This window comes from Lampris incognitus, chromosome 1, assembly GCF_029633865.1.
Source record: "Lampris incognitus isolate fLamInc1 chromosome 1, fLamInc1.hap2, whole genome shotgun sequence".
NCBI lineage: Eukaryota > Metazoa > Chordata > Actinopteri > Lampriformes > Lampridae > Lampris > Lampris incognitus.
Window position 1 is genome coordinate 121,766,629 of NC_079211.1, and position 27,809 is coordinate 121,794,437.

General features: G+C 43.4%; 1 protein-coding gene across 1 annotated transcript in view; it reads right to left on the reverse strand.

Annotated features, from left to right (window-relative positions):
- Window positions 1–1,789: 1,789 nt before the first annotated feature.
- LOC130112007 (proprotein convertase subtilisin/kexin type 5-like) overlaps window positions 1,790–27,809 on the reverse strand; it is a 33,252-nt gene continuing 7,232 nt past the window's right edge. The window contains exons 2-11 of the mRNA XM_056279319.1: window positions 23,825–23,885; window positions 22,391–22,546; window positions 21,664–21,747; window positions 20,537–20,732; window positions 19,242–19,456; window positions 18,182–18,424; window positions 16,552–16,785; window positions 15,495–15,672; window positions 14,682–14,734; window positions 1,790–2,220 (exon numbers count right to left, since the gene is read on the reverse strand). Of these exons, the coding sequence (XP_056135294.1) occupies window positions 1,790–2,220; window positions 14,682–14,734; window positions 15,495–15,672; window positions 16,552–16,785; window positions 18,182–18,424; window positions 19,242–19,456; window positions 20,537–20,732; window positions 21,664–21,747; window positions 22,391–22,546; window positions 23,825–23,885 (1,851 nt within the window). The remainder of the gene's footprint in view (window positions 2,221–14,681; window positions 14,735–15,494; window positions 15,673–16,551; window positions 16,786–18,181; window positions 18,425–19,241; window positions 19,457–20,536; window positions 20,733–21,663; window positions 21,748–22,390; window positions 22,547–23,824; window positions 23,886–27,809) is intronic.

Genomic DNA, 27,809 nt, shown 5'->3' on the forward strand with positions numbered 1-27,809 from the left:
TTTGATATACTTTATTAATCCCCGTGGGGAAATTCTTCTCTGCATTTAACCCATTTTAGCTGTGTAGCTAGGAGCAGTTAGCCGCTGTGCAGCACCCGGGGACCAACTCCAGTTTGTCTATGGTGGGGGAAACCGGAGCACCTGGAAAAAACCCACTGCAGACACGGAGAACATGCAAACTCCACACAGAGGACAACCTGGGACGATCCCCTAGGTTTGACAGCCCCAAGGTTCGAACCCAGGACCTTCTTGTTGTGAGGTGACAGTGCTAACCACTGGGCCACCGTGCCGCCCATTACAGGATAGATTCTAGCCGTATTGTTAAGACAAAGCCATTACATCATTATTAGGCTTTGCTCTCAGACAGTAGAGGTGGAAAACTCACAAAATGACAGATTTTTTTTTAAATGCTTTTTTTGTGACAGATACAAGAAGACAAGACTTACATGGCGAACAAGGAGTGTATTTTCTTTGATTCAAATGAACTTGTAAAACTATTAAAGAAAGTGAGATGATGGGTTTTAGCTATGCTCATCACATGCTATCTGACAGACATGATGCTGAGCTGGTCTAAGTTGACAGTGACAGACTGGTCAGATGAACTTGACACTTCATGTTCCACTAGATGACGTTGGGCATATAAGACTGTGTTTTATCTTGTTGACTCATAAACAGCAGAATGTGCTCCTGAAGCTAAACAATGAAAGTAATTAGCTTTTCATTCTAATGACAACCCTCATGTTGCTATTGCATATTGTTTTCTAGTCTCGTCTCCGCTACCTTCTAGACAAGCAAACATTAATAGACACCGTGATTTAACGTGTACATACACGTTGCCTCGAGATGAAATGTAAACAGCACTCAAAATAGACAAAAACCAACCACAAATATATTAGATATCAACGTTGGTTTTAAGGTTGGTTTGTGTGCCATTCAAGGATAAACAACATTCGAATGCTCGATCAGATGAGCCAAGGGTGTTTCAGTCCGCTACATTAAAGCAAAAAGATTTAACATGTTAATTTAACAATCACAAAAATCAGAAATTTGTTTTTTAGTCACTTGTTCTTGGCTGAAATCTCGGCCAGTATAGAGTACATCTCTTCCGCTTACCTTTTTTAAGACCGCCATAATGTATCAGTGCTAGCTATGGGTTGAATATTACATTTTGTGTTGCAGTACCCATGATGCTCGACAGAGAAAACAGCCCGAAGAGGAACAAGGTTTTCAAGAAAAGTCAATGTTAGGAGCATCATCTTCCATTGCCTTAAGAATTATGAAAAAAAAAAAAAACGCTTACAGTAGTCGCAGTAAAAGCAAAGTCTGATTTGGTGTTCCCTGGAAAACTTGGAGGACATTATAATGATACATTAAAATCTAGCTCAGATGACTACTGCACACATTTATAGAATAATTAGTCATGATTTTCGGTATTGTTTCATGTATTGATTTTACATGAGACTCAAACTTTTCATGCATAAAGTTTCATGCTCCAAACCAGTGTTTAAAAGACAGGGAATAAAAAAAATCAATCAAGGTTATCTTAAGTGTAAAGACCTATGTAGGACACATTATTTGAATGTAAATATTTGTTCAATGCAGTATTTAGATGGATCGAGTGCATTCCAATTCATTTCAACACCTTCAAATTTGACAGAAATACTTTCAAGGACTGCCTCAGAATTTCTGTTAAAGTTGTCAAACCCATTAGTCTACATTTACATGTTTGTATAAGCCAACTTCCCCCATGCTCATTCCCAGCCCGCCGGCCTCTGTAGTTCCCCCTTTTTCATTTGAACGAGTAGCTCTCGTCGTCATACTCCAGCTCAATCTCCTCATCCTCATCAAGGAGTCCGTACTTGAACCTCCGGTAAACAGTTCCGTCCTGGGCCATGTACACGATGTCATCTTCCTCATCATCCTCTTCCTCACCCTCCTCACACTCAATGATGCGGTCTCTGTACTCCCCGAAGGATGAGGCTTTGAGTTGGGAGCTGACGTCTCCTTTGCTGTCCAGTTTCTGGTAGCCCCCAGCCTTGGTTTTGGATGTGCTGGACACAGGATGCAATTTTGAGCGAGCCTGGAGGAAAAGGTAGACCACTCCACCCGCAGCGATGATGAAGAGGACGCAGATGGTCACCAGGTGTTTGGCTGGGCTGCCTAAAGCCTCCAACTCCTCAGGGCCCCTTAATATGAAGTTGACGCTGAGAATGCACTCCTCTAAAGACAGGAGACAGAGAAGGCCGACAGATAAAATTGGTGAGATCAGATGACTCTACATTAAAGGTTAAGATCTGAAGTGGGTTTTGGGTCTGTGTTTGGAACGTCCTAACATTAACATGACCTGGGTAGGAGTGTAATTTACAGGGTGAAACCAACTGAAAAAGCTAAATCAAATACATTGCTGAACAGATTCTGTGTGACTGAGTATGCCATGCAAAATTGATTTCTGGTTAAGTATTAAATGAAATATTAATCAAAATGACAGCATTATTCTAATATATATATGCACTTACATATGTACATACACCAATCAGCCAAAACATTAATACCACTGACAGGTTAAGTGAATAACATGTATTATCTCATTACAGTGGTACGTGTCAAAGGTGGGATATATTAGGCAGCAAGTGAAGAGTCAGTTGTTGAAGTTGATGTGTTGGAAGCAGGAAAAATGGGCAAGCGTAAGGATCTGAGTGATTTTGTCAAGGTCCAAATTGTGATGGCTAGACGACTGGGTCAGAGCATCTCTAAACCGGCAGGACTTGTGGGGTGTTCCCGGTATGCTGTGGTTAGTACCTACCAAAAGTGGTCCAAGGAAGGACAACTGGTGAACCAGTGACAGGGTCATGGGCACCCAAAGCTCATTGATGTGGTTGGGGAACGAAGGCTAGCCCATCTGATCCAATCCCACAGAAGAGCTACTGCAGCTCAAATTGCCGGAAAAAGTTAATGCTGGCTATGACAGACAAGTGTAGGAACACGCCGAGCATCACAGCTTGTTGCATATGGGGCTGCGTAGTTGCAGACCAGTCAGAGTTCCCATGATGACCCCTGTCCACCATTGAAAGTGCCTACAATGGGCACATGAGCCTCAGAATTAGATCATGGAGCAATGGAAGAAGGTGTCTTGGTCTGATGAATCACGTTTTCTTTTACATCACGTGGATGGCCAGGTTTGTGCGCATCGTTTACCTGAGCAAGAGATGGCACCAAGATGCACTATGGGAAGAAGGCAAGCCAGTGGAGGCAGTGTGATGATCTGGGCAATGTTCTGCTGGGAAAACTTGGGTCCTGGCATTCATGTGGATGTTACTTTACACGTAGCATCTACCTAAACATGGTTGCAGACCAGGTACACTCCTTCATGGTAATGGTATTCCTTGATGGCAGTGGCCTCTGATGGCAGTGGCCTCTTTCAGCAGGATAATGCACCCTGCCACACTGCAAAAATTGTTCAGGAATGGTTTGAGGAACATGACAAAGAGTTCAAGGTGTTGCCTTGGCCTCCAAATTCCCCAGATCTCAATCTGATCAAGCATCTGTGGGATGTGCTGGAAAAACAAGTCCGATCTATGGTGGCCCCACCTTGCAACTTACAGGACTTAAAGGATCTGCTGCTAACATCTTGGTGCCAGATACCAGAGGACACCTTCAGAGGTCTTGTGGAGTCCATACCTTGATAGGTCAGAGCTTTTTTGGCAGCACGACGGGGACATACACAATATTAGGCAGGTGGTTTTAATGTTTTGGCTGATCTGTGTATATAGTAATATTCTGATATGTAATACTAATGCAACGTCACTTGGAGGACAAAAAGCCTGTCTAAAAAGTGGAAAAACTGGACAAGTGAATAAACACACCCACATAAATTCTACACCCCTTGATAGAAGTGAACATGCAAGCACACACACAGGTTAAGAGAGAGAGAGAAAACACACACTCGAAACTGTTTGTATACCAGGCTGCATTTAAAAGTACTCTAGATCGTATTCTCAACAGTGGAAAATGAGGAATTGCGTCATCACCACTGAATGCCCCACCCATCTGTATTTGAGGGCCTAACGTGTTTGTGTGTGATTCATTGTTAACCTCGAGAAGACTTGCAGTCACAGCACTCCCTGGGTATGGGTGCGCCATCAAGATGTGTTTCATTTCCGCAACAGGACAAGCAGCGTCCATCATCAGACAGTCTCTGGAGGGCAGGGCATTTGGTGCAGTTCCACCCACTGGGACCCCGACAGGTCACACAGGACAAATCACACGCCATGCACTTTGGTTCAGAATTCCTGGAGTCAGAACCCTGAATTGAAGCATGAATTTGTTATGGAGTTGATGATAAAACAAAATAGACCCCCCCCCTTTCATTCAGTGGCTCCAGCACAGAACTGCTTCATGTCTGACTTTCATGACACTGAGCAAGTCATTACAAAAGGGCTACATTGCATATCAACAGTCAATCAGTTTCAGTTCTTTAGAAGAGGCAGCAAAACTGTGCTCTGCTGCAGATTTGCCAAATGTTCACGTGTACAGTCTACATACCTCAGAGATGGCATAGAAACCCAGAAGACACTGGGATTCACAGATGCCAATGAAAAAATTGAAGCCTTGATAACAGGACAGACATTGCAAAGCGCCCTTCTCTGGAAAGAGAGAGAGAGAGAGGAGAGGAGAGGAAAGGAGAGACCTTTAAACAAGTCTTTAATGATACAATTTTCCATTCACATTAACATAACATTAGTATTAGCACAGATACTCATATACATATTGAAACACAACAATCCCCATACACAGCAAAAACAAAAGATACAGACCTTCCCTTTTCAGAAATTAAGAAGTAACTGGTTTTATACAGTGCACAGCATATCTCCATGTTCCCAAACAGAAACAAATTCTTCCAAGTTTGAAATCATTTTGAAAAACGTGAACTCAATTTTCAGTCAAGCAGCCACTAGACCCCTGAACATGAGTGTAGCATCTGTGGACCATGTGCCTTTCATTTTGTTTCTTGTACTGAGCCAAATGCTAATTTTTGCCTAACCTATCAGAAAATTAACCAATGTGACACGTCTGCACTGTGCTGCTGCGTACCTAGGACCAAAGACAAACAGGCTGTCTTCGAAAACCTCTCCTAAACCTCTTAGCTACTGCTGCAGTACCAAGAAAAGAGGGCTCAATCTGGGACATCTGAGCCATAACTGCTGTAGAGCTTCTTCATCATTACAGAAAGAGCAGTGACTCCATACTGTAGGCTCTACAGTAGTGCTTGAAAGTTTGTGAGCACTTTAGAATTTTCTATATTTCTGCACAAATATGACCTAAAACATCAGCAGATTTTCACACAAGTCCTAAAAGTAGATAAAGAGAACCCAATTAAACAAATGAGACAAAAATATTATACTTGGTCATTTATTTATTGAGGAAAATTATTCAAACATATCTGTGAGTGGCAATCGTATGTGAACCTTTGCTTTCAGTATCTGGTGTGACCCCCCCCCCCCTTGTGCAGCAATAACTGCAACTAAACGTTTCTGGTAACTGTTGATCAGTCCTGCACATCGGCTTGGAGGAATTTTAGCCCATTCCTCCATACAGAACAGCCTCAACTCTGGGATGTTGGTGGGTTTCCTCACATGACCCTATCACTTCAGGTCCTTCCACAACATTTCGATTGGATTAAGGTCAGGACTTTGACTTGGCCATTCCAAAACATTAACTTTATTCTTCTTTAACCATTCTTTGGTAGAATGATTTGTGTGCTTAGGGTCGTTGTCTTGCTGCATGGCCCACATTCTCTTGAGATTCAGTTCACGGACAGATATCCTGACATTTTCCTTAAGAATTTGCTGGTATAATTCAGAATTTGTGGGGTGGCCTGGCGGCCTGTCCAGGGTGTCTCCCCGCCTGCCACCTTATGACTGCTGGGATAGGCTCCACCATCCCCATGACCCTGAGAGCAGGATAAGTGGTTGGGATAATGGATGGATGTTCCATCAATGATGGCAAGCCATCCTGGCCATGATGCAGCAAAACAGGCCCAAACCATGATACTACCACCAACCACCATGTTTCACAGATGGGATGAGGTTCTTATGCTGGAATTCAGTGTTTTCCTTTCTCCAAACATAATGCTTCTCGTTTAAACCAAAAAAGTTCCATTTTAGTCTCATCCGTCCACAAAACATTTTTCCAATAGCCTTCTGGCTTGTCCACGTGATCTTTAGCAAACTGCAGACGGGCAGCAATGTTCTTTTTGGAGACCAGTGGCTTTCTCCTGCAACCCTGCCATGCACACCATTGTTATTCAGTGTTCTCCTGACGGTGGACTCATGAACATTAGCCAATGTGAGAGAGGCCTTTAGTTGCTTAAAAGTTACTCTGGGTTCCTTTGTGACCTGGCCGACTATTACACACCTTGCTCTTGAAGTGATCTTTGATGGTCGACCACTCTTGGGGAGAGTAACAATGGTCTTGAATTTCCTCCATTTGTACACAATCTGTCTGACTGTGGATTGGTGGAGTCCAAACTCTTTAGAGATGGTGTTGTAACCTTTTTCCAGCCTGATGAGCATCAACAATGCTTTTTCTGAGGTCCTCAGAAATCTTCTTTGTTCTTGCCATGATACACTTCCACAAACATGTGTTGTGAAGATCAGACTTTGATAGATTCCTCTTCTTTAAATAAAACAGGGCGCCCACTCACACCTGATTGTCATCCCGTTGATTGAAAACACCTGACTCTAATTTCACCCTCAAATTAACTGCTAATCCTAGAGGTTCACATACTTTTGCCATTCATGGATATGTAATATTGGATCATTTTCCTTAATAAATAAATTACCAAGTATAATAGTTTTGTCTCATTTGTTTAATTGGGTTCTCTTTATCTACTTTTAGGACTTGCGTGGAAATCTGATGATGTTTTATGTCATATTGATGCAGAAACATAGACAATTCTAAAGGGTTCACAAACTTTCAAGCACCACTGTATATGTGCCACATGTCTGTTCATAGCCATAGCTCCATGTACCACCCTCCACTGTAGATCTGCAGTGCCTTTCTCTATGGGGGGGGGGTGTACAGGGACCTCCAGTTGCCTTTGGGAGATAAACCTGGTGTTAACACACTCAACACCTCAACTCCTGTACACCGGCTAGTGATGTTCTGTTGAGAACCTTTATAGTGAGTGCATACAAGGCTTTCTTTAATGTACTTGAGAAGTCCTGTAGTTCTGGTGTTTTGAAAGACAGAATGGTCCCCTTCACTTCCTTCTGCTACTCAACTGCAGCACGGATGGACAAAGATGGAAAAACAGGCCACATAACTGGCTGATCCTCTCCACACTCTGCTCCAAGTGCCTCTCTGAAGAAACCAGGAAGTGCACGAAGCACTTCCTCCAACAACCTCTCCATTAGATGAAGAGATTTAAAACCAGTCTCTTGGCTCAAAATGTCAGCCGTTTTCCACTGTCCTCCTGATCTGAGACATGTTAACTTAGTAAATCCAGCTCTTGTGACGGATCTCCATACACTTACAGAGCTGAGCATCTTGCAGTGTATCAGCGGGTTATAGAACAGTGGTTCCTTCCCTACACTGCCATAGATCTGGGAGTAGCCTCTTTTGGCGTTTATTCCCCAAGCTCAGAGGACAGACTGATAGAAAGGTGTCGTAGGCCATGTCAGCTAGGTCCAGAAGGAACAAGTGCTCATCATAGTTCAGGTTCATAATCCTACGAAGCAACACAGATGCTGTTTCACTCCAAAACTTTTGTTTATGATATAAAGGTCACTGCACAGTTTGAAGGCAAAAAGCTGTGATATGACTGTGGAGGTCAAATAGGCCCTGGCCTCCTTCTAACACTGGTAGAGAAAATACAGCGGACTTGGTCCAGTGAAAGCCTCCCCAGAAGTTCACTAACCTCTTCTGTACTTTTACAACTGTAAACCGGTGCAAGAACATCGAGGCAACCAAGTTGTTAACAATCAAGACCCCCCCCCCCCACCATAGGACAACTGAGGCTGGATCCATCTAGACAATCGGGCACTGATCTTATCAACTAAACCCTCCCAGTTTTTGCTCAGAAAGCAGTCACTGCCCAGAAAGACATCTAAGCATTTCATCCTTTCTGTGTTCCACTGCAGCCCAGCTGGTAATGTTGGCTTCTCTTTATTGTTCCACTCCCCCAGTAATAACCCCTCAGATTTTGACCAATTGACTTTTGCGGAAGAAGCTTGTTCGTATAAGACCAATTTCTGCTTGAGAATTTTTAGATCATTTTGACTTGTTATGAAAACCATGACATCGTCAGCATATGCTGATAAGCTAACTGTATCAGTGATGTCCTCTGAAAAGGTTAGCCCTGAGAGACCCCGCTTGAGCTGAATTAAAAGAAGCTCGATGGCCAGGGAGTAAAGCATTCCAGATAAGGGACAACCCTATCTTATACCTCTCTGAACCGACAGGTCAGCTGAGTCCACCTCCTACCTTTAACAGAACACTGGCTCCAGAATACAGCAACTTGATCCGTGAAATAAATGTATCCCCAAAACTAAACCTTCAAGTGTTTTGAACAAATAGCAATGATCAACCCTATCCAAAAGCCTCCTCTTGATCTATAGAAAGCAGGCCAATGTCCAGCTCCTGAAGGAGCTTAGATATATCAATAATGTCTCATAAAAACAAAAAAGATTATCCTTAATTTTACATTCAGGAACACAGTTCGTCTGGCTATAATGTACAACAGTATCCATACACTGTTTGAGTCTATTTGAAAGACATTTTGCAATCATTTTATAGTCTGTACATACGTAACAATGAAACCAGTCTCCAGTTTTTCAGTAGGCCAAGATCTCCCTTTTGGGTAACAGTGTTAGGACAGCCCTTCTACAACTCAACAGTAAAGTCCCAGAATCCAAACAGTCTTTAAATACGTCATGTAAGTCTTGTCCAATTAGAGTCCAGAACGTCTTGTAAAACTCCAAAGGAAGTCCATCAACACCAGAGGCTTTGCCACAGTGGAGCTGCTGAACTGCTGTAGACATCTCATCAAAGGAGATGGGGGACTCCAGCGAAGTTACCTGTGTTTCACCCAGCAACCTTTCCTACCTCCCACCACTGAGCTAAGCGCTCAAAAACTTTCTTCCTCAGCCTCCAATGACTCCAGAAGTCAGAGAAGAACTGAAAGAAAGCATTGTTATGTGTTAGCCATACATCGAAGTGCCAGTAGGGACAGTGTCAAAATGGAACTTGTAAGGACAAATCTGCCACTACTAAATGGTGATCTGAAAATCCAACAGGTGATATTGTGGACCTAATTAACCTGTTGTTATATGTTTGATTTAGGTGAAGCCTATCCAACCTGGCTGCCCTCACATTACCCTCGGCAGCTTTTACCCATGTGTACTGCCTAACTGCTAGATTAAGGTTCCTCCAAACATCCGTGAGGTTCATTTTCTGCAACCACACTGAACAGAAATGAAGTTGATGGTGGATGAGGCTCTTCTGAGTTTCTGTCAACTGTAGGATGTGTAGTGCAATTCCAGTCTCCTCCCACTACTATTATTGAGCTACTATTAAACTGCTTAAGTGTTTAAGTGTTTAAACTCTTTCAGTTTGCTAAACAATATCAAATAATCAGTGCCAGTATTATAAGCATAAAAACAAAAGGTATTTCTCGGCTTGTTGCCTGACCTACTTGGATTCTGCCCTGCTCCCCTTCACATGTCAAAAAATTTGTTAAAAGGATGTGCTGCAAGAAGAGAACAGCTACACCTGCACTAAAGTTGGTACCATGGCTCAAAAAACAAAAACAAAAAACCTGGCCTGTCCAACTTATTCCCCACTCTATCTCATTGTCTACAGAGCAATGTGTTTCCTGTAAGAAGAGCACATCTGTTTTTAGCTCTACTCAGCTCAGCTACCATCCCTCGCTTATCTCTAACCCAGCCTCCATTTATATTTAAACTTCCTATCCGCAAAATTTCCATAAAAAAGAAAGAAAAGGAAGCACAAGAAGACTGTGAAACCTTTCCAAGAGAACGACACCTTTTGTGTATCACCCATTTTTAAATTTTGCACATTTAAAGGAACCTTTCCTCGCTTTTCTTTCCCAAGTTTAGTCAGAATCTTCTTTAGAGGAAGCCTCTTTTGTTTACTAAGCTCTTTATACCCAGCCGTTTTTCTAATCTTCATAACCGAGTTAACAAACCTGTCCACATCAGAGAAGAAATCTGCTATTTCCACAGACTGTCTGCCATAAGTTTTATCAAGGAAATCATTAATCTCCTTTAATGAATATGACTGCTGATCACCTTGTGACATAATATCAGTAAACTGCCATCCTCTAACATTTCCTCATCTTCATTTCTAGCATTTTCACAATGTACTCACCTGTTGCAGAGACCTGACTCTCAGCCTCAGCTGGGTGACTGTCTCTCACTGGTTCTGTCTGTCCTCCGTCTCTGCATGCATTCATAACCTGTGCTTCAGTATCACTTAGATTACCATCATTTTCATTACTGCTGTCTTGCTCACTTGTTTCATTTCCCTTCATGTCAGGTTGCGGATCACCGGTTGCGGTATCTCCCACTGTCTGCTGCACTGTTTGCAGGCTACCATTCTCAGCAGTGCCTCCAGGCTGTGTCTCACCTGAACGACTGCCCACTGTGGGCTCCCTGTGCGGGCAGGATGAACGTTTGTGGCTGATGTCGCCACACTCAAAACATTTCACACTGCCAGAACTTGCATACAGAGTGTAGAAACGATATTCATGTTTGATTTTAAATGACACTTCTAGACAGAGCCGGCCCAAGGCTTTATGGGGCCCTAAGCAGAATTTGATTTGCCCCCCGCCACGCTAAACCCACCTCCCACCACCAACAATATTATGTCCATGCTTGATCGTTACCATATCATTGTCATGACTTACTACTGTGCTGGAAAGTCTTAAAATAAACCAGCAGACAATGCATTTACTGAACAAGTTAAATATTCTAATTGCTTTTAAACTGTGCAAAAGTGCAGAACAGTAACAAAGAAATAAATTATTTTCTTACATAAAATGCAAATGCAAAAACAGACAATATTAAATAAATTAAATAGAAACTTAAATAATGAACAGAGGAACTTCTAACATCTAACAATATAACAATATATATATATAACAATATATAACAATATATATAACTATATATATATAGTTATATATAACAATATATAACTATATATATATATGTATGTATGTAAGGACCTCTAAAATCTAAAAATCTTTTGTACATACGTTGTGGCACTTCATTTACCAGCATGCTTTGTGTCTTGGATGTTTCCTATGTTGGTGTGGTTTCCGAACATGTGGACCAATGGAATGTATTTGTATTTGAATTTTTGTTATCGGCCAATGATATGGTGTGGAGTTGTTATGCCCGCGAAATCGCGAGGTTCGCAACGGTCGATCTCCTCACGGGAAGGGAGGAGTTTGGGGATTTTCGCAGCAGGACTCCAAGGAGAGAAGTCCCATTTTTTTTTCTCTCTGCGGCCCCGTCTGAGTGCCCGTTTCGCGGAGACTTTGTACACAGCCGTGTACTGGGCCCGCATTTGAGGACAGGAGTGTTGCGATTGGCCCACGGTCGTGTGCTTGCTGGTGGGGTTTGTTTTGGTCTGATTGCTTTCTTCTCCCACCGGAGGACCATTGTCTTCGCCGGGGTTTTCGGAACGTTGCGACCTGTGGCCATCTTGCGGGTGGAGGCCGCTGTCGGGGAGCCGACAGCTAGCACTGCGCCTTCCATCCTCTGGACTGCACACAGCCTCCCGGTCGTGGGAGCGATGGGTTGTGAGTAACCCGACAATTTCACTTATACTGACACACACACACACTTTTGTCTTGTCGCCTGGGCATCGTAGGGTGGCTGCCTTGCTCTGCGCTCAGAGAACTGCTTTAATGTGCACCAACGGGCCCCAACAGAAAGCGCTGGGTATTTTTGTATTCTTTTGATACTTTCTTTCTGTTTATTGTGACGGTTGTCACACCCTGTGTAATTTTAATTAATGTTTATTTGATCAACAATACTACTCTCGTGTGGTACTCTCTCTCTCTCTCTCTCTCTCTCTCTCTCTCTCTCTCTCTCTCTCTCTCTCTCTCAGTATTATCAAATAAATCCTATTATTATTAATTATATTTCGGGTGTATTGGCAGCTCATTTACTTTTAGAGTGCTGGTAAGAAGCTTGTACAGTACTTCAGTACACAGCAGGGTTATAAGATCTACCTTAACCACAGGTTTGTTAAATTCTGGGAAGATACACTAGCCTTAGGTAAGTGTAGTATTTTCTCAGTGGAGGCACCGCGCTACTAAATTGATAATTATCTTGGTTAATTATTTCTATTATCATTTATCACTAATATTGTCATTAGTGGCACTAGCCTACTAGTGCACAGGAGGTTCGGCCAGCTCACCATTCCACCGCTGAGAACTCAGGATCCTGTTGCGCCATTGGATTTTATTGTAACACTTTAGTAACTGGTAGCATTAGGATGTTGTCTTGTTTAAATGTGCTTGGCGTTGCCCGCCAGTGAAGAAGGGGTTACATATATATATATATATATATATATATATATTTATCAACCTGTCGTGTTTGACATTTCAAGTGCTCTTGCCTAAGCAACCGCTTACTTCGCTTATGCCTTGGGCCGGCTCTGCTTCTAAATGTTGTGAAGAATCATTTAAATACATGAACGCCCATCTCCACAGGGAGTTAACATGCTGTAGTCTAGCGTTATCACAACCCAGACGAACTGTTCTGAACCCACTAGCAAACTTTCCAAAACGACTCAGATCTCTTTCAAGGAGCTCGTTCGGAATAAATGGAGGTACGCCTGACACGGTAATACATGTTGATGGCAAAAACAATGGCGAGACGGCTACAAACAGATGGTCTAGCATCAGGCCTCTAAACCAGTAGGTGGACCAAACGCTCCTCTCGGAAAAAAACACCACGGTTTTATTCATCCGAGAGCCATATGTGATATTCTCATAGCCGACCTCTTCTCCTGCAGCCAGGAGAATCTGGTCGACAGTGTACCCCGAGTCATCCGTCCATCCATTATCCAAACCACGTATCCTGCTGTCAGGGTCGCGGGGATGCTGGAGCCTATCCCAGCAGTCATTGGGCAGCAGGCGGGGTGTCTGTCAACCACGACTCTAACCCTGTGTCTGATAGACAGGGGAGGCGAACCCTCACCAGGGAGGGATGTCATACTGAACATCACCAAACTCCAATCAGCTAATCCAGTCACTTCCCAACAACTAGCAACGAAGTAAAAGTAAATTCCTCTTACCTTACCATGTACAAAGAAAAGTGAAAGCAGCAGAAAAACAGTGAATTAAGCCAAAAAACACACTCAAGCTAATTCAACACACTCACTCACACTGACACACCCAACCTGCCAGCATGCAGTGCAGAGAGAGAGAGAGAGAGTGTGTGTGTGTGTGTGTGTGTGTGTGTGTGTGTGTGTGTGTGTGTGTGTGTGTGTGTGTGTGTGTGAGACAGGGCAAGAAAGAGGGTGATCATTTTCCAGTTTCTGCTAACATTGACCAAGAGAAATAGAGAGACTCTGGTCCTGAATGTGGATGTCATGGCTTGGCTGGATTTTCCAAACCATAAGACAGATGGCTTGCTTTGGTGGAGAGAGAAGGGCACATTAACTTACACGGATATAGTATTTCTTGGAAAAACAAAATCACGTGAGACATAAACACGTGACTGTAAAACTATTTTACTACTTTTACTACTCTCCTGATTGATTGAAGTGCACACAGAATCCCTATGACTTTCAGCTTCTTTTGAACAATTTTAGTGCTCTTTTCAGCTGGACAAATGGACAGCAGTATAAAAGACAGAACACATGAAAACAGATGTGTTCAATAAAACAGAGTTACACAAATAAAAAAAAGCAGGCTCATCTAGATTACAGAAGGCTGTAAATGTAAAATGTTATGAATAGGAGTAAGGGGGAGTCCATCCACATAGGAGAGATTACATTCAGTTTCTATCTGCTGTAATGGTTGAAATAAACTTATAGTTAATGTTATGAGACACCAAGTCATCTTCACATCCATGGTTCTGTAAAGCTTGTTGTTTTTTCTCTGTTTTCTTATCTGCTAAAGTTATCCATCTATTTAATGCATTAGTGACCACCGTAAGCCAAATACCAAATGAAGCTGGGCTTGGTGAACACATGCAATGCCAACTGACTGGGACCTTAATGCTTGATGCATCTGTCTCATGAAATCGAACAAATAGACAAAATTATTATTTTTGAATGTTATTCTAATGACCCCAATCCCAACTTTAAAAATGCTGTTGTTGAAGGGTATTGAAGTGAAAATGAAGAACAAGGCCAATTCTGATTCCAAACTTCCTGCTTATGTCAGTAGCGTGAATTCCCTCAGCCCCCAGAAAAATAAATAAATATATATATAGAGAGAGAGAGAGAGAGAGGCAATGACATGTTCTTTTTACCTTTGCAAGTCTTGCAGGTGGGATGACACCTGAGACAGGCCTGAGACCAAGTATCTTCATAGTAGCCAACAGGGCAACTCTGCAGGCATTGCCCCCACTGTCTCAGGTACAAGTAATCGTCCCCACAGCTCAGACAGTCTCTGCTACCGCGACCCAAACACTGACCACAGGAAGAGTGACACCGCTCACACACTCCGGAGGTGGTGTTGACAAAGTGGCTGGCAGGGAGAGGGGAGACGTTTTATTCACATGTCTGATATTCCTTAATGACACATGATCAGTTCCATTCATCAGAGGGATTTATGATAAGCCTCATGCTTCCCTTCTAAGAAATGGAGAGGATACTAAAGAAAAGGTAGAAGGGAAGAGAGGAGAGGGCAGGACAAAAGTGAGGACGTGGAGACATAAAAAAGGAGATAACAGTTAAGAGTAAAGGAAAGGACAGAGAGGATTGTCATAGCCTGCTGATTCCTGACACCAACAAGAGGTTTCATAAAAGCTGTCTGTCAGTGTGTCAACACATTCAATAAGCGAGACAGAGACAGGGAGAGAGACACAGACGGAGAGAGGGAGAGAGACAGAGAGAAAGAGTGAGTGTGTGAGTGTGTTGTGGAAGTGAATTGTATTTAATTGTACATGGTTGTACTTTTCCACTCTGTTGCTTTCAGTACTTTTCCACTGTACATACAGTTTCATGACAAGAAACTAACAGCATTCCCATGCTAACTTGTCATTTTTTTTGTTTTAGTTTAGACTTGTCGCACTCTTCTTCTCATTATGTTTCCTTTATGTTTTTCTTTCATCGTAGAAACTCATACACATCCGTCTTTAGGTAGAGGCTCCATCTGTACTCCCCACATGTAGGCTGAATAACCTTTCCTGAGCAATACCTCGACTGATCTGAGGTCAAATGTTCCACCATTTTGTGTGTGTGTGTGTGTGTGTGTGTGTGTGTGTGTGTGTGTGTGCTCTTCCAACCTCTCTGAGCAGGTCTCGACACAGCTGTATCCCTGCCTGTAGAAACCGGGTTTACAGGTGGCACATTGCACGCTGTGATGTCCTACGCATGACTTACAGCTGGGGTGACAGACTTTACATGCGTGCTCATCCTTGTCTCCATAGTAGCCCTCAGGACACTCCTCCACACAGGTATTGTCTGATAGACAAAGAGGGAAGCAGCTATGCTTTTAAAAGTTGAAATGCATCTCTGGTGGGTAACAACCTCTAGCTAGCTATGTTAAATTGCAGTTATCTCAAATAACTGAAGGTACAATGTTGAATTCCCCTTATACATTACACATCTTGCATTTTAGTACAGCAAAGAAACAGGTTTTGTCTATTTGACAACATTCTGATGTTTGACATATTTTTTTTCTCTCTTTTCCTCCCTAATTGTATCGGCCAATTGCCCCACTGCAGACTACCACATGTCTCACAAGTGGAGTCGCCAGCTTCTTCTTTTCACCTGACAGTGAGGAGTTTTGCCAGGGGGATATAGCGTGCGGGAAGATCACGCTATTCCGACCGACCAGAGGAGGCGCTAGTGTAGCGGCCAGGACACATACCCACATCCGGCTTCCCACCCGCAGACATGGCTCATTGTGCCTGTAGGGACGCCTGACCAAGCCAGAGGTAACAAGAGGATTCGAACTGGAAATCCCCATGTTGGTAGGCAACGGAATAGACTGCCACACTACCCGGACACCCGGGTAGTGTAGCAGTCTATTATTTGACATAATAAATCTAACCATCTACCTCGACTGCAGTGGGCATTTGGTCTGGCTGAAAGGAGGACAGTTTTCAATCAACCTTCAGTTCATGTCGACTATTTTCTTCCAAACTTAGCTTACTTTGGGGAACACTGCAAAAAGCATCCTATTAACAAATTACTGTGAAAAATATGCATTTTGATGTAGGTATCAGCAAACGAACAGTACATGAACTATGGAGGTGAAGGCTCAATCTTAATCGGCCCAGCTAAAGTACAATCTGACAACAGCACTTTCTGAGAGTGCAATTTATCTCCGTGACTCACTCAGGAGGAAGTGTGGTGCATTGCAGCTGAGGCAATGGTGATTTCCGGACCCGGAACAGCGATGACACATTGGGTGGCACAACTGGCACGCCCCGTCCTCACCCATGTATGAGCGTAGTGAACACTGGCTGTACCACACACAGTGTCCTGTCTCGTCTTTACGCATGTCGCTGGCACAGCTGAGGCAGGAAGAGGGCTCAGGTCCCGAACAGGTCAGACAAGACCCATCACAGACTGGGGACAACAGATCAACACTAGTGATACTTATGGGAAAGACTCGGTCGTGACAGACTACAACATTCATGCGCCCACACACAAGAGATGAGAAAGTTTCTGATATAATCAGACAATGCAAAGCATGTGTGTTTATGTGTGTACAGTATGTTTGCTGTTGTGTGTGTGTGTGAGAGAGAGAGAGAGAGAGACAGACAGACAGGCACAGAGACAGAGAATTGGGGATGTCATAAAATATAGATATATTGAATATCGATCAGCATGTTGTTATATCGAGAAAATCTTGAGGCATCGATATATTAAAATTACAGGGAAAAAAAACCTTTTTATGTCCCATTTTTCTATTCATTTGCTTTTGTACTGTTATACATTTGGTGACCATACGTGGGCGATGTTACATTCTGCCACCACCCGCAAACCTCTCCTGAATTGATGGGTTTCCACGAAATCAGCAAACAACTTGTTTAGTTTATATAAAAACAAACAGAGAATGCAGCCAAGATGCCCGATTTAGTTCAATAAAACGTTTGTAATACATGAGAGTTTGTCACCGTTCTTATTATGACCACTTATGTTAAAACTGTTATGTTTATGTTAACAGACCGCTGCTTTTAACCATCCCTCATGCTAGGTCCAGAGCAGGTCAAGCTGCACACATTTCAAAGCAGTTGAAAAACCTTACTTTTAAAACAGCCTACAGCTAAGTTCATAGGGTGTGTGTGTGTGTGTTATATTTTGCTATTTTTATATATTCTGCTCTGATTGTTGTTACTTTTAATTAATCAGTATTTATGAGACTTTTATTTGCTTTACTAACTCAGTTTTAAACTTGTCTGTACTTTTATAAAATTTGCCTGTACTTTTATTTATTTATTTTTTGTTTATTTATTTATTGTGAGGGGGAGATTTTATTGTTTTATTGTGTGAAGCACGTTGTGTTACATTTGTTTGCATGAAAAGTGCTATACAAATAAAATCTGATTGATTGATTGATTGTGATTGAGAGCCTTATTTTTATCATTATTGTGGGCTAGTTAACAAGTTAATAAGCTGCTCTACAGCCACGGCCAGTATTATCAACTGAAATTTGCTGTTGTCTGTTAATGATTTTCTTAACTAGTGTGATTACATTGCCCCCATGTGACATTGTGTGTGCGTATGTGTGTTTGTGAATTAATTAATTGTAAAGTGCTTTGAGTGGCTGTTGCATCTAGAAAAGTTCTATATAAAATGCACCTTGAATGATTGATTGATTTATTGATTGATTGGTTGATTGGTTGAACAATCATCAGAGAAATTTTCCGATTTTTGATACTTGAAAGAAGGATTGATGCCAAGCCTTGTGTGAATGTGTGTGTGTGTGTGTTCACATATGTGTGTCTAGAAACAGCTTTACCCCTGCATTCGGAGGTAGCCATATCATGGTAGGTGTTGGTGGGACAGCGAGCCAGACACTCCCCGTTATAACGAACCGCTTTCAGGTTCTTGCATACATTGCAGTCATCCACGTCCGGCCCATCACATGAAGCACAATCAGCATGACAGCGCACACACTCCTGTTGCTCCTCACTGACAAAGTAGCCAGCGGGACAGTCGTCCACACACTTGTCCTTGTGGAGGTAATAGTAGTGAGCACACGCTGGGAGAGGCAGGGAGATGAAGAGAGATCAGATCGGGGAGGGGGGCACTTATAGGCTTTTAAAAATGGTTAAGAGGTTACGCGGTTTTAACTTTAGCTACTACACAGGAGGACTCCGACTCTGAAATGCAGGCCTGCATGGAAATGGCCTACATTTCAATGCGAATTTACATGAAAAATGTTCCCTCCTCCCTTCCTTCCTGATTTCTCTCAGTTTCTCCTGCCCCTACATATCATCTCATCTCAAAATACTCGGACTAGCTTAGGTCTGAGCTTTTGTTTTATTCTTGTTTAGAAATTTTTGTGTATGCACCTTTGTTGTTGTTAATATATAATTATTGTTGTTACTGACATCATTAATGCCATTTTTACTATCACCGTTGTCATTTCCATCCTGTTGACGGGTTACTGAGCCACAGACCCAACAGCATTGCCACATATGATTTCAGTCATACCGTTTCTACTCTCGACAGCTGTGGAAATTACTCGGCTGTATTAAAGTGCACCTCTCTCTCCTCTCCTCATCTCTTTTTCTATTCTGAACTCCATTTCCATCAATCCCTTTCTTCATTCCTTCCTCCAGACCTTTTTTGACATGAGTTTCATCCAACCATCTTCCACATATTGCCTTCTGTTGCCTCATACCCACTGTGGCTGCAGCCTTACTCCTGTCTCCTGACTTCTGCCTTTCCCTCAGCCCACCAAACTAGTGACTGCACTCCCATCAGTGTTGTTTCATTTGTTACACTATGGGGGATGGGACATTTCCCCTCCATCCCATCCCTCTGCGCTCCACCTCTCCACTGTGTGCTCTCACCTTTACACAGGCCGTCACGGTTACACTCCTTACAGTTGGGCGGGCATCGTAGACACTTTGCCTCAGTGGTGTAGTACTCTTCGGGACACTGCCTCATGCAAGAGTGGTTCAGTAAGAGGTACTGACTGGCACAGCTCAGACAGTGAGAAGCATTGCCCTGACAGGACAAGCACTTTGGGTCACACGGCTGGCAGGCATCGCCTTGCGGAAATCCTCTGAGGACAGGATGGAGAAAGCAGACAAGACATGAGGAAGAGAAGAGGTAAGAAAAGTTGCAAATATTATCCATCCATTATCCAAACTGCTTATCCTGCTCTCAGGGTTGCGGGGATGCTGGAGCTTATCCCAGCAGTCATTGGGCAGCAGGCGGGGAGACACCCTGGACAGGCCGCCAGACCATCACAGGGCCAACACACACACACGCACGCACACACACACACACACACACATCTAGGGACAATTTAGCACAGCCAATTCACCTGACCTACATGTCTTTGGGCTGTGGGAGGAAACCGGAGCCCCCGGAGGAAACCCATGTAGACACGGGGAGGACATGCAAACTCCACACAGAGGACGACCTGGGACGACCCCCAAGGTTGGACTACCCCGGGGCTTGAACCCAGGACCTTCTTGCTGTGAGGAGACCGCGCTAACCACTGTGTCACCGTGCCGCCCATGCAAGTATTATGTGAAGCACAATAATATCTCTGTTGTTGTTGTTTTTTTTTCTTTTTTCAAATCGCTTGCATCTATAGCCAGCCATCCTCAAACAATCATGTGTATACAAACAGCGCGTACATATTGCAAACTGACTGTAAACTTAAATTTTTAATACTTAATACCCTGTGATGGCCTGGTGGCCTGTCCAGGGTGTCTCCCTGCCTGCCGCCTAATGACTGCTGGGATAGGCTTCAGCATCCCCGTGACCCTGAGAGCAGGATAAGCAGTTTGGATAATGAATGAATGAATGAATGAATAAATATTTAAATATTTCCAAGATTTTTCTTTCTTTCTCCCAGTTTTTCCATATTACTTTTATATGTTCAATGCAAGCTATGTGGTCAACCTAAAGTCATATCTGCCGTATGTGCCACATTAATTGGCTAATTAAACTGATTCTGTTACTAAAGCCTCCGAATGAAAAAGTAACACTGAGGTGTTATCCTTCATGGTATTATCATGACATAATAAACACACAACAGAGAGGAGAAAACAGGATGAGGGGATAGAAAACCATGCATACAAGCAGAGAGAGAGAACAAATGAGAAGTAGAGCTGATGACGGTAGATCAAACCTCTGACAGTCCACCACACACAGCCCATCCTGCAGGTACAGCTGTGTGGGTCTGCTGCGACACCGCTGGCACTGCCATGCATCCTGACACAACACACAGCCTGGGAGACAGTCTTCACACTGGCCAGATGTCTTGTTGGCAAATGTACCGGGGGGACAATGTGACACACAGGACTGTTGCAGAGTCAGAAATGTACCTTAAGACAAAGAGACAAATCACCGGTCAAATAAAAAAGAGCGTAATGTAATACGGTAAATGTAACAAGTAATATGTAAATAAAATGTAATAAGTAATAAATAGGAAGTGGGAAGTCAATGAGTTTGTTCAAACTCCCCCCCCCCCCTTTTGTCTCCCCAATTGTATCCAGCCAATTACCCCACTCTCCTGCGCTGTCCCTGTCGCTGCTCCACCCCTCCTGCTGATCCGGGGAGGACTACCGCATGCCTCCTCCCATACATGTGGAGTCGCCAGCCACTTCTTTTCACCTGACAGTGAGGAGTTTTGCCAGGGGGACGTGGCACGTGGGAGGATCACGCTATTCCCTCCGGTTCCCCCTCCCCCCGAACAGGCACCCCAACCGACCACAGGAGGCGCTAGAGCAGCGACCAGGACACATACCCACATCTGGCTTCCCACCTGCAGACATGGCCAATTGTGTCTGTAGGGACGACCGGCCAAGCTGGAGGTAACACGGGGATTCGAACCGGAGATCCCCATGTACTGGGACACAACAGAATAGACTGCCACACCACCCGGACACCCCAAGTTTATTCAATGTGTGTGTGTGTGTGTGTGTGTGTGTGTGTGTGTGTGTGTGTGTGTGTGTGTGTGTGGGTGCGTGCTTGCGTGTGTGTGTGTGCATGTGATAATTTGCTAATGAAGGTGATTCTGTTCAGCAGAGGTGTCTGTGACTTGTTTTCAGCCCCAGATCCAAACCAAATGAATTTGGCGGATAAAGGTGAAATGGACTTGTTAACCACAGCAGCGCTCACTAGGGTTAACAGTGGAGGGTCCGCAAACTATTTTCAGTGCCATCCCGTCGTTTCAAAGACACTGATTTAAAGCACCGATATACTACGACGTTGCTACGCCACAGGATGTGTTTGCTGTTGACAGAGGAAATGTACCTGAGTCACAAGTGTTGCAGTTTTCCTGCCCTGCAGCAGAGCACGTCTTGCAGGAGGAGTGGCACTGCTCGCACTGCTCCTGACCTGCAAACAGCAAGAAGAAAAATAATGCAAGATATGAACGACAAGAGACCGTAGTGGCAAATGAATGGGGAAGGTGAGGAAGGAGGTGAGGACCCTCAAATTTAATGTTCCCAGAGGAGAGAAGTAGATGAGCAGGATTAAAAAAAAAAAAAACAACACTGATGAAACACAACAAAAAGAGGAATAACTCTCCCCACAGTGACGCTAACAGAAAGCATTAAAAATGAGATAGGAAGAAAAAAGAAAAATAAACAGACGAGCTGGGTGTTTTATCGACACACAAGATACCGAGTATTATTTGAAATAAATCACATGCCAATAGGAGCAGTTGGTGTTTAGGAGACACCTGTGAAATCAAAAGCTGGCCGATATGCTCTGAGAGGTTTGTGTCCTGCTTTTGATGGGGCTGCATCATGAAAGCGAAGACACCAGCCAGACATGGGACGCTTGTCCTTCATCAGGAAACTGTAGTCCCTATATCTGAGAATTAATTTCAGAATCTGTCTCAAAGTTTAACTGAAATGATTCAACCACTAAGACGGGAAAGTACGTTTTTAAACGACCTACCGCAATTATCGTTCAATTTTAAAAACCTACTGGCTACTTTTATAAGGTGCTGTGGTGAAATGGATGCCTGTCTTACGGTTTTTGAAGTGTGTATCGGGGCAGCGGGCTCTGGTTCGGTCCAAACACTCTCCTCCTTTTAGCAGGAATCCCTCTTCACAGGAGTCACAGTCATCATATCTCGGCCCTCCGCAGGTGCGACAGGTGCGGTGGCACGGCTCACAGTCCTGGCTCTCTTCGTCCACAAAGAAGCCGTCCTTACAGTGTTCTACACAGTCTCCGTCTGGGTTGGACACACACACACACACACACACACACACACACACACACACACACATACACACACACACACACACACACACACACACACACACACACACACACACACACACACACACACACACACACACAAGTAGGCTCACATACAGATATACACTTGGTAAGACTTGACTTATACACACGCAAAAGAATTACATTCTAATTCTCTGATACACAATCCCTGAATTTTCCCTTCCTTACCTGTGCTTAATATGAATCCTTTTAGTCATTCAGGGTAATGGCTTATCATCATCCACTCATGTTTATCGGCGGGAATGGCTTTTCTCAACACCTGATCATTACTGACTTATGGTAGTATTTATTAAATTCTTAACAACTACATCAGATAAACACCTTGGCTGTCAATCATGGGAGTTCAACAATGATTTGGAAAAATTATCCATGGGATAGTCAATGTATTGTCAATTAATACAAATGTATTTCCCCAGAGATAATGTCTCAAGCTGTTAAAAAGAGCATTTAAAACGAGGGGACCTACACTTGGACTATGAGTGTAACAAATACAGAGCAACATCGTCACAGAGATGCAGAAAGAATCATAAATCATACCGAGGATGTAGAATCCCTCTTCACACCAGTAACACTGCTCACTGTCACAGTTCACACATCGCAAGTCCGTGCATTGGGCACACACCATGGCGTCATTCACACTGTAGGTCTGATCTGGGCACGACCGATGACAGTCTGTCCCAAGCCTGAGAGAGAGAGAGAAAGAGAGAGAGAGAGAGAGAAGGAGAAATTAGTTGAGAGACTTCAAATTACATTATGTCTTCAAAGGAGGTGGGGAAAGAAATGGGAAAATATAGGATTAAAAAACATTGTAGCACAAAGAAAGATTGATGTTGAGTTATAGTCTCACTTCAGCAAGTAGAAATCTAGAAACATTTGGATCGGTTTAATTTTTTTGGTTTGCATTAGCAGATCGACAACATAAATCCAGGTGCAACACATGAATTCTTACTTCCTGTTTGGCCCCTTAGCCCCAACATGAATTTGTTGATATATTGTCCTTGTAATACGTGTTCTAATTAAAAGTGACCTTCGAAGATTTTACCACAGGGTAGATGCAGTTCTGTGGCAAATATAATTGTTGATCAAGACAATTCATAATCATCAGAATGTTTGCTTTTATTGTTATCATGTCCTTGAAAAATATTCATCAAATGAGCCTTACTGGTAGTAGCCATCTTCACAGCTGACACAGACAGTTCCCTGTTGGTGTCGATCTGGAGCCTCTGTTGTGAGGAGCACAAAATCACAATGAGTCGTTGACATGTTGGGCAGAAGCTGGGCTGATGAGAAATGGGGAACTCTAAGCCTCAAGGTAAGAAAAATTAAATGCAAAGAGACGTTTGAGTTCTTCTGAAAGAAGTGGGGTTGTTGTGAAGCGTCTAGTGTTTTTTTTAACAAAACTTTATTTCGCTGACGGGTCGGACCCTTTAGTCGAGCGGTCAGCGATACGGGTTCGCGTACCGGCCGCGGCAGTTCCTGTAGTTGCCCCCCCCCCGAATTCGCTACAATACACACACACACACACACACACACACACACACACACACACACACACACACACACACATATATATATATATATATATATATATATATACATACATATAAACAATACAGCAGGGGACATGAACCCCCCCCCCCCACAAATATGTATTTAATTTTCAAAACAGCGTCTAGTGTGTTGGTGTAGTGTTCAGTGCCTGTCACGTCTCAACCTTCACCGCTGGTTGGCAGAAACGTGAACAGGCGAGCCAAGCACGTAAGTCTCTCTCTACCAGTACATAACCTCTCCAACAGCAAGCCCTATGTAGTGCCTCCTCGTGGCGACACAAGACAACTGGGTACACCTTGGACCCTGGCTGAACTACAAGGGACTCGGAGGAGGTCTGGCCCCTAGACGTGTGGTATGCAGGCCCACCAGTGAGGGGATATTCCCTGATGCCCACGAACCAACCCCCAGCTATGGGTTAAGTAGTGCCACTACCTAGTGGACACCTCGGGGGAGGAATAGGCTACGGGAGTATACCCCTACAGAAAATCAACGTCTACAGTGCAGTTGTTTTTTGTTTTTCTTGCCCTTTTGTGTCTGTCTAAGTGGGAGAGTACTGCTGGCGTTGTGTGTGACTGCCGCTTCCCATTCACCCCTGTATGTTTGTGTTATGTTTATCTGTTGTCTTGTTTCACCGCCGTTTATTGTAAAAGGATTTTGAGTGTTTGAAAAGCGCTATATAAGATTGATTTATAATAATAATAATAATAATAATAATAATAATAACAGACATTCGTTTGCGCTTTTGTGGGCCTCAGTTTCTGTTTATCACCAGAAGGGAGAGCTCTCACACCACGCAATAAACTCAGACTCTGCTCACTATGAACTCAGCGTCACACTCAGGCCAATTACTTCAGTTGGATCAGTGTGAAACACACGAGAAACCGAACCCCAAAATATACTTTGACAAATATAAAAATCAATGACCCCCCCCCCAAATAAAAGTACCCGCTTTTTTGTTTAGTCCAAAAGACCCACACATAATTTCTTTGTTCTTGATTGTGTGTGTGTGTGTGTGTGTGTGTGTGTGTGTGTGTGTGTGTGTGTGTGTGTGTGTGTGTGTGTGTGTGTGTGTGTGTGAGAGAGAGAGAGAGAGAGAGACCGTGGTGGCTGTGTGTGCACTTCAGTGATTTACACAGAAAAATGTGCATAATGTGATTGATGGGTCATGTAAAACATCCTGATATTTACTGCTTAAAATTTCGATTACCCCAAAAAAATATGGGGCCAGCAATAAATAATTCATGTGTGTGTGTGTGTGTGTGTGTGTGTGTGTGTGTGTGTGTGTGTGTGTGTGTGTGTGTGTGTGTGTGTGTGTGTGTGCATGCCCGCCAGAGAGGAAGTTCGTTTCTCTTCCAACCTAATTAATTCCTTCTGTCAATCAAAATCATCCAACTGGTAACCACAGAAGTGCCTTCCTGTCATCCCCTGGTCCAACACTGTGAAAACATCCCAAAGGACAAAGAGAGGGGGGGGGGGCAGCAAGACACACACAGAGGAACACAGAGGAAGAAGGGGAAAGAAGAGGGAGAGACAAAGTGGTACTGAGAGACCAACATAAAGAGAGAGACGCAGGGAGGGAGAGGGACACCTTCCAAATGCTCATTCAACAGAGTTCCCCATGGGACGTTCTCACGTTATACTCTTGAGAAAAGCCCCAATCCCCACCCACCCACCCTACTCTGTCTCTGTCTCTGTCTTTCCCACCCTTGCCAGTAAGGCCTTCCGGCACCCACAATTTAACACCGCGTCGCGTTGCACTTCAATACAGAGTCGACAAGCCACTACCTGTGAAAGCAATTACTCATACAGAGAGGCTGAGAGAAAGGAAAAGTGGGAGGGAAAGAGGTATGGAATAAGAGCGAGCAAACAAGGAGCCGGAAACCATGCCTCTAGGCTGTGTCGATGTGACGGTAGAAAACAGTGCCCACATAAATATTAATTGTGCAAGCCAGGGGGTGAAACTTCAACTGAGTTTAAATTGGCACACAGATTCTCAAGTATGTGCTTGAGTAAGAGCTACTCACTCACTCTGACTCTCTCTCTCTCTCTCTCTCTCTCTCTCTCTCTCTCTCTCTCTCTCTCTCTCTCTCTCTCTCTCTCTCTCTCTCTCTCTCTCTCTCCCTCCCTCTTCCTCTCACACACACTTGAATGGCATAAACACATTCTAAACGTGCAGTGGCTGCGAGCAATCCCATGCTGCATTCTTACCCACTCAACACACATACCAGCACATATGGACATGGAAAGGTACTGTATAAACATACACGCACACACACTCACACACATGCGCACACATACACACACACACACACACACACACACACACACACACACACACACACACACACACACACACACACACACAGCACCAGGTATCCATAAGTCTGTCATGTAGACAGGTCACCGTAGACAGTCTACGCTGGAGTTGTAAGAACTTGGAAGCACAACATGTGTTTAGCACCAAGAAATGGAAAAGTTGATTGCTGACAGATAAAGAGAAGGGTTATACTCTTTCAGGTAGGATGGCATACTAGGTGATTATTATGCTACCCTTTAAAGGCCGGATTTTCTTACAACAATCATCACACCGCATGCATTCATACGGCTTGTATTTGAGGTGAGGATAGCTACTGAGTAAGGTTAAAGTTTATATTCACAGCTCAGGCTTTTTTACAACATGGGCAAAATGTGTTGTGGTCTAAAAGGGTGTGTACTTCTTGTGGAAATTGAATCATCAAAATATAATCACAGTCATAAGTCTTATTGCATACAATACTCTTATTGTATACAATGACCACCACTTGCATACTTGCTGCACTTTGGTGTTTCTCATTTACTACTGGGTGTTAGCATAGAGATGTAAACAAAGGCGATGTACCGGTGAAAAAAAATAACAGACTTCTCAAAAATGCAAAAGTCATTTAATATTATAGACCAGTTGCAGGCGATAATGCACTGGGTTACGGTGGGCAAAGAATTTGACTAGTTCAGTCCAAAAGTGTGTACACTGCAGAGACTGAAGCCAATGCTGCACTTCTTTTGCACCACAAGCATGTTGTATTGCCTGTAGGAACAATCCAAATTGTGTTTCCACAGCAAATATACAAACACAAAGTGTTTATGCAGGAGCTCGAGTTAATATGCTTTCACGCTGTGGAAAGAGGAAGCTTAGGTGGGCTGCTGGATCTGGTGGACTGCTTCAGCGTGTGTCTGGTGCAATACAATAAGCTGGACCAAACCTTACAGCTTCAGTGGCTTGGACTTGACTTTTTTAATCCATCTCAGATCAGGTATTGTGAAAAAAACCTTTGTGTGCAGTGACTGACAAGAGGAGAGCTAAGTTTTAGTGTTAAGAAAAGCGCCAGCATTAGTATCCGCTAGTTTCATCCAGCTGCAAAATGTAGTATGTTTGGAAGGTCACGTGGGTAAAGACAGTTTTGACACCAGCTAAGACACTCTTGAGCTCAGCACAATCGAAAAGGCCATGTCTGGTTTTCTGTGGTCAGAATAGCACAAATTAGCAAAGTGGTTTTTGATTTTTTCTTTAAATTTTGATATACTTTATTAATCCCCATGGGGAAATTATGCTCTGCATT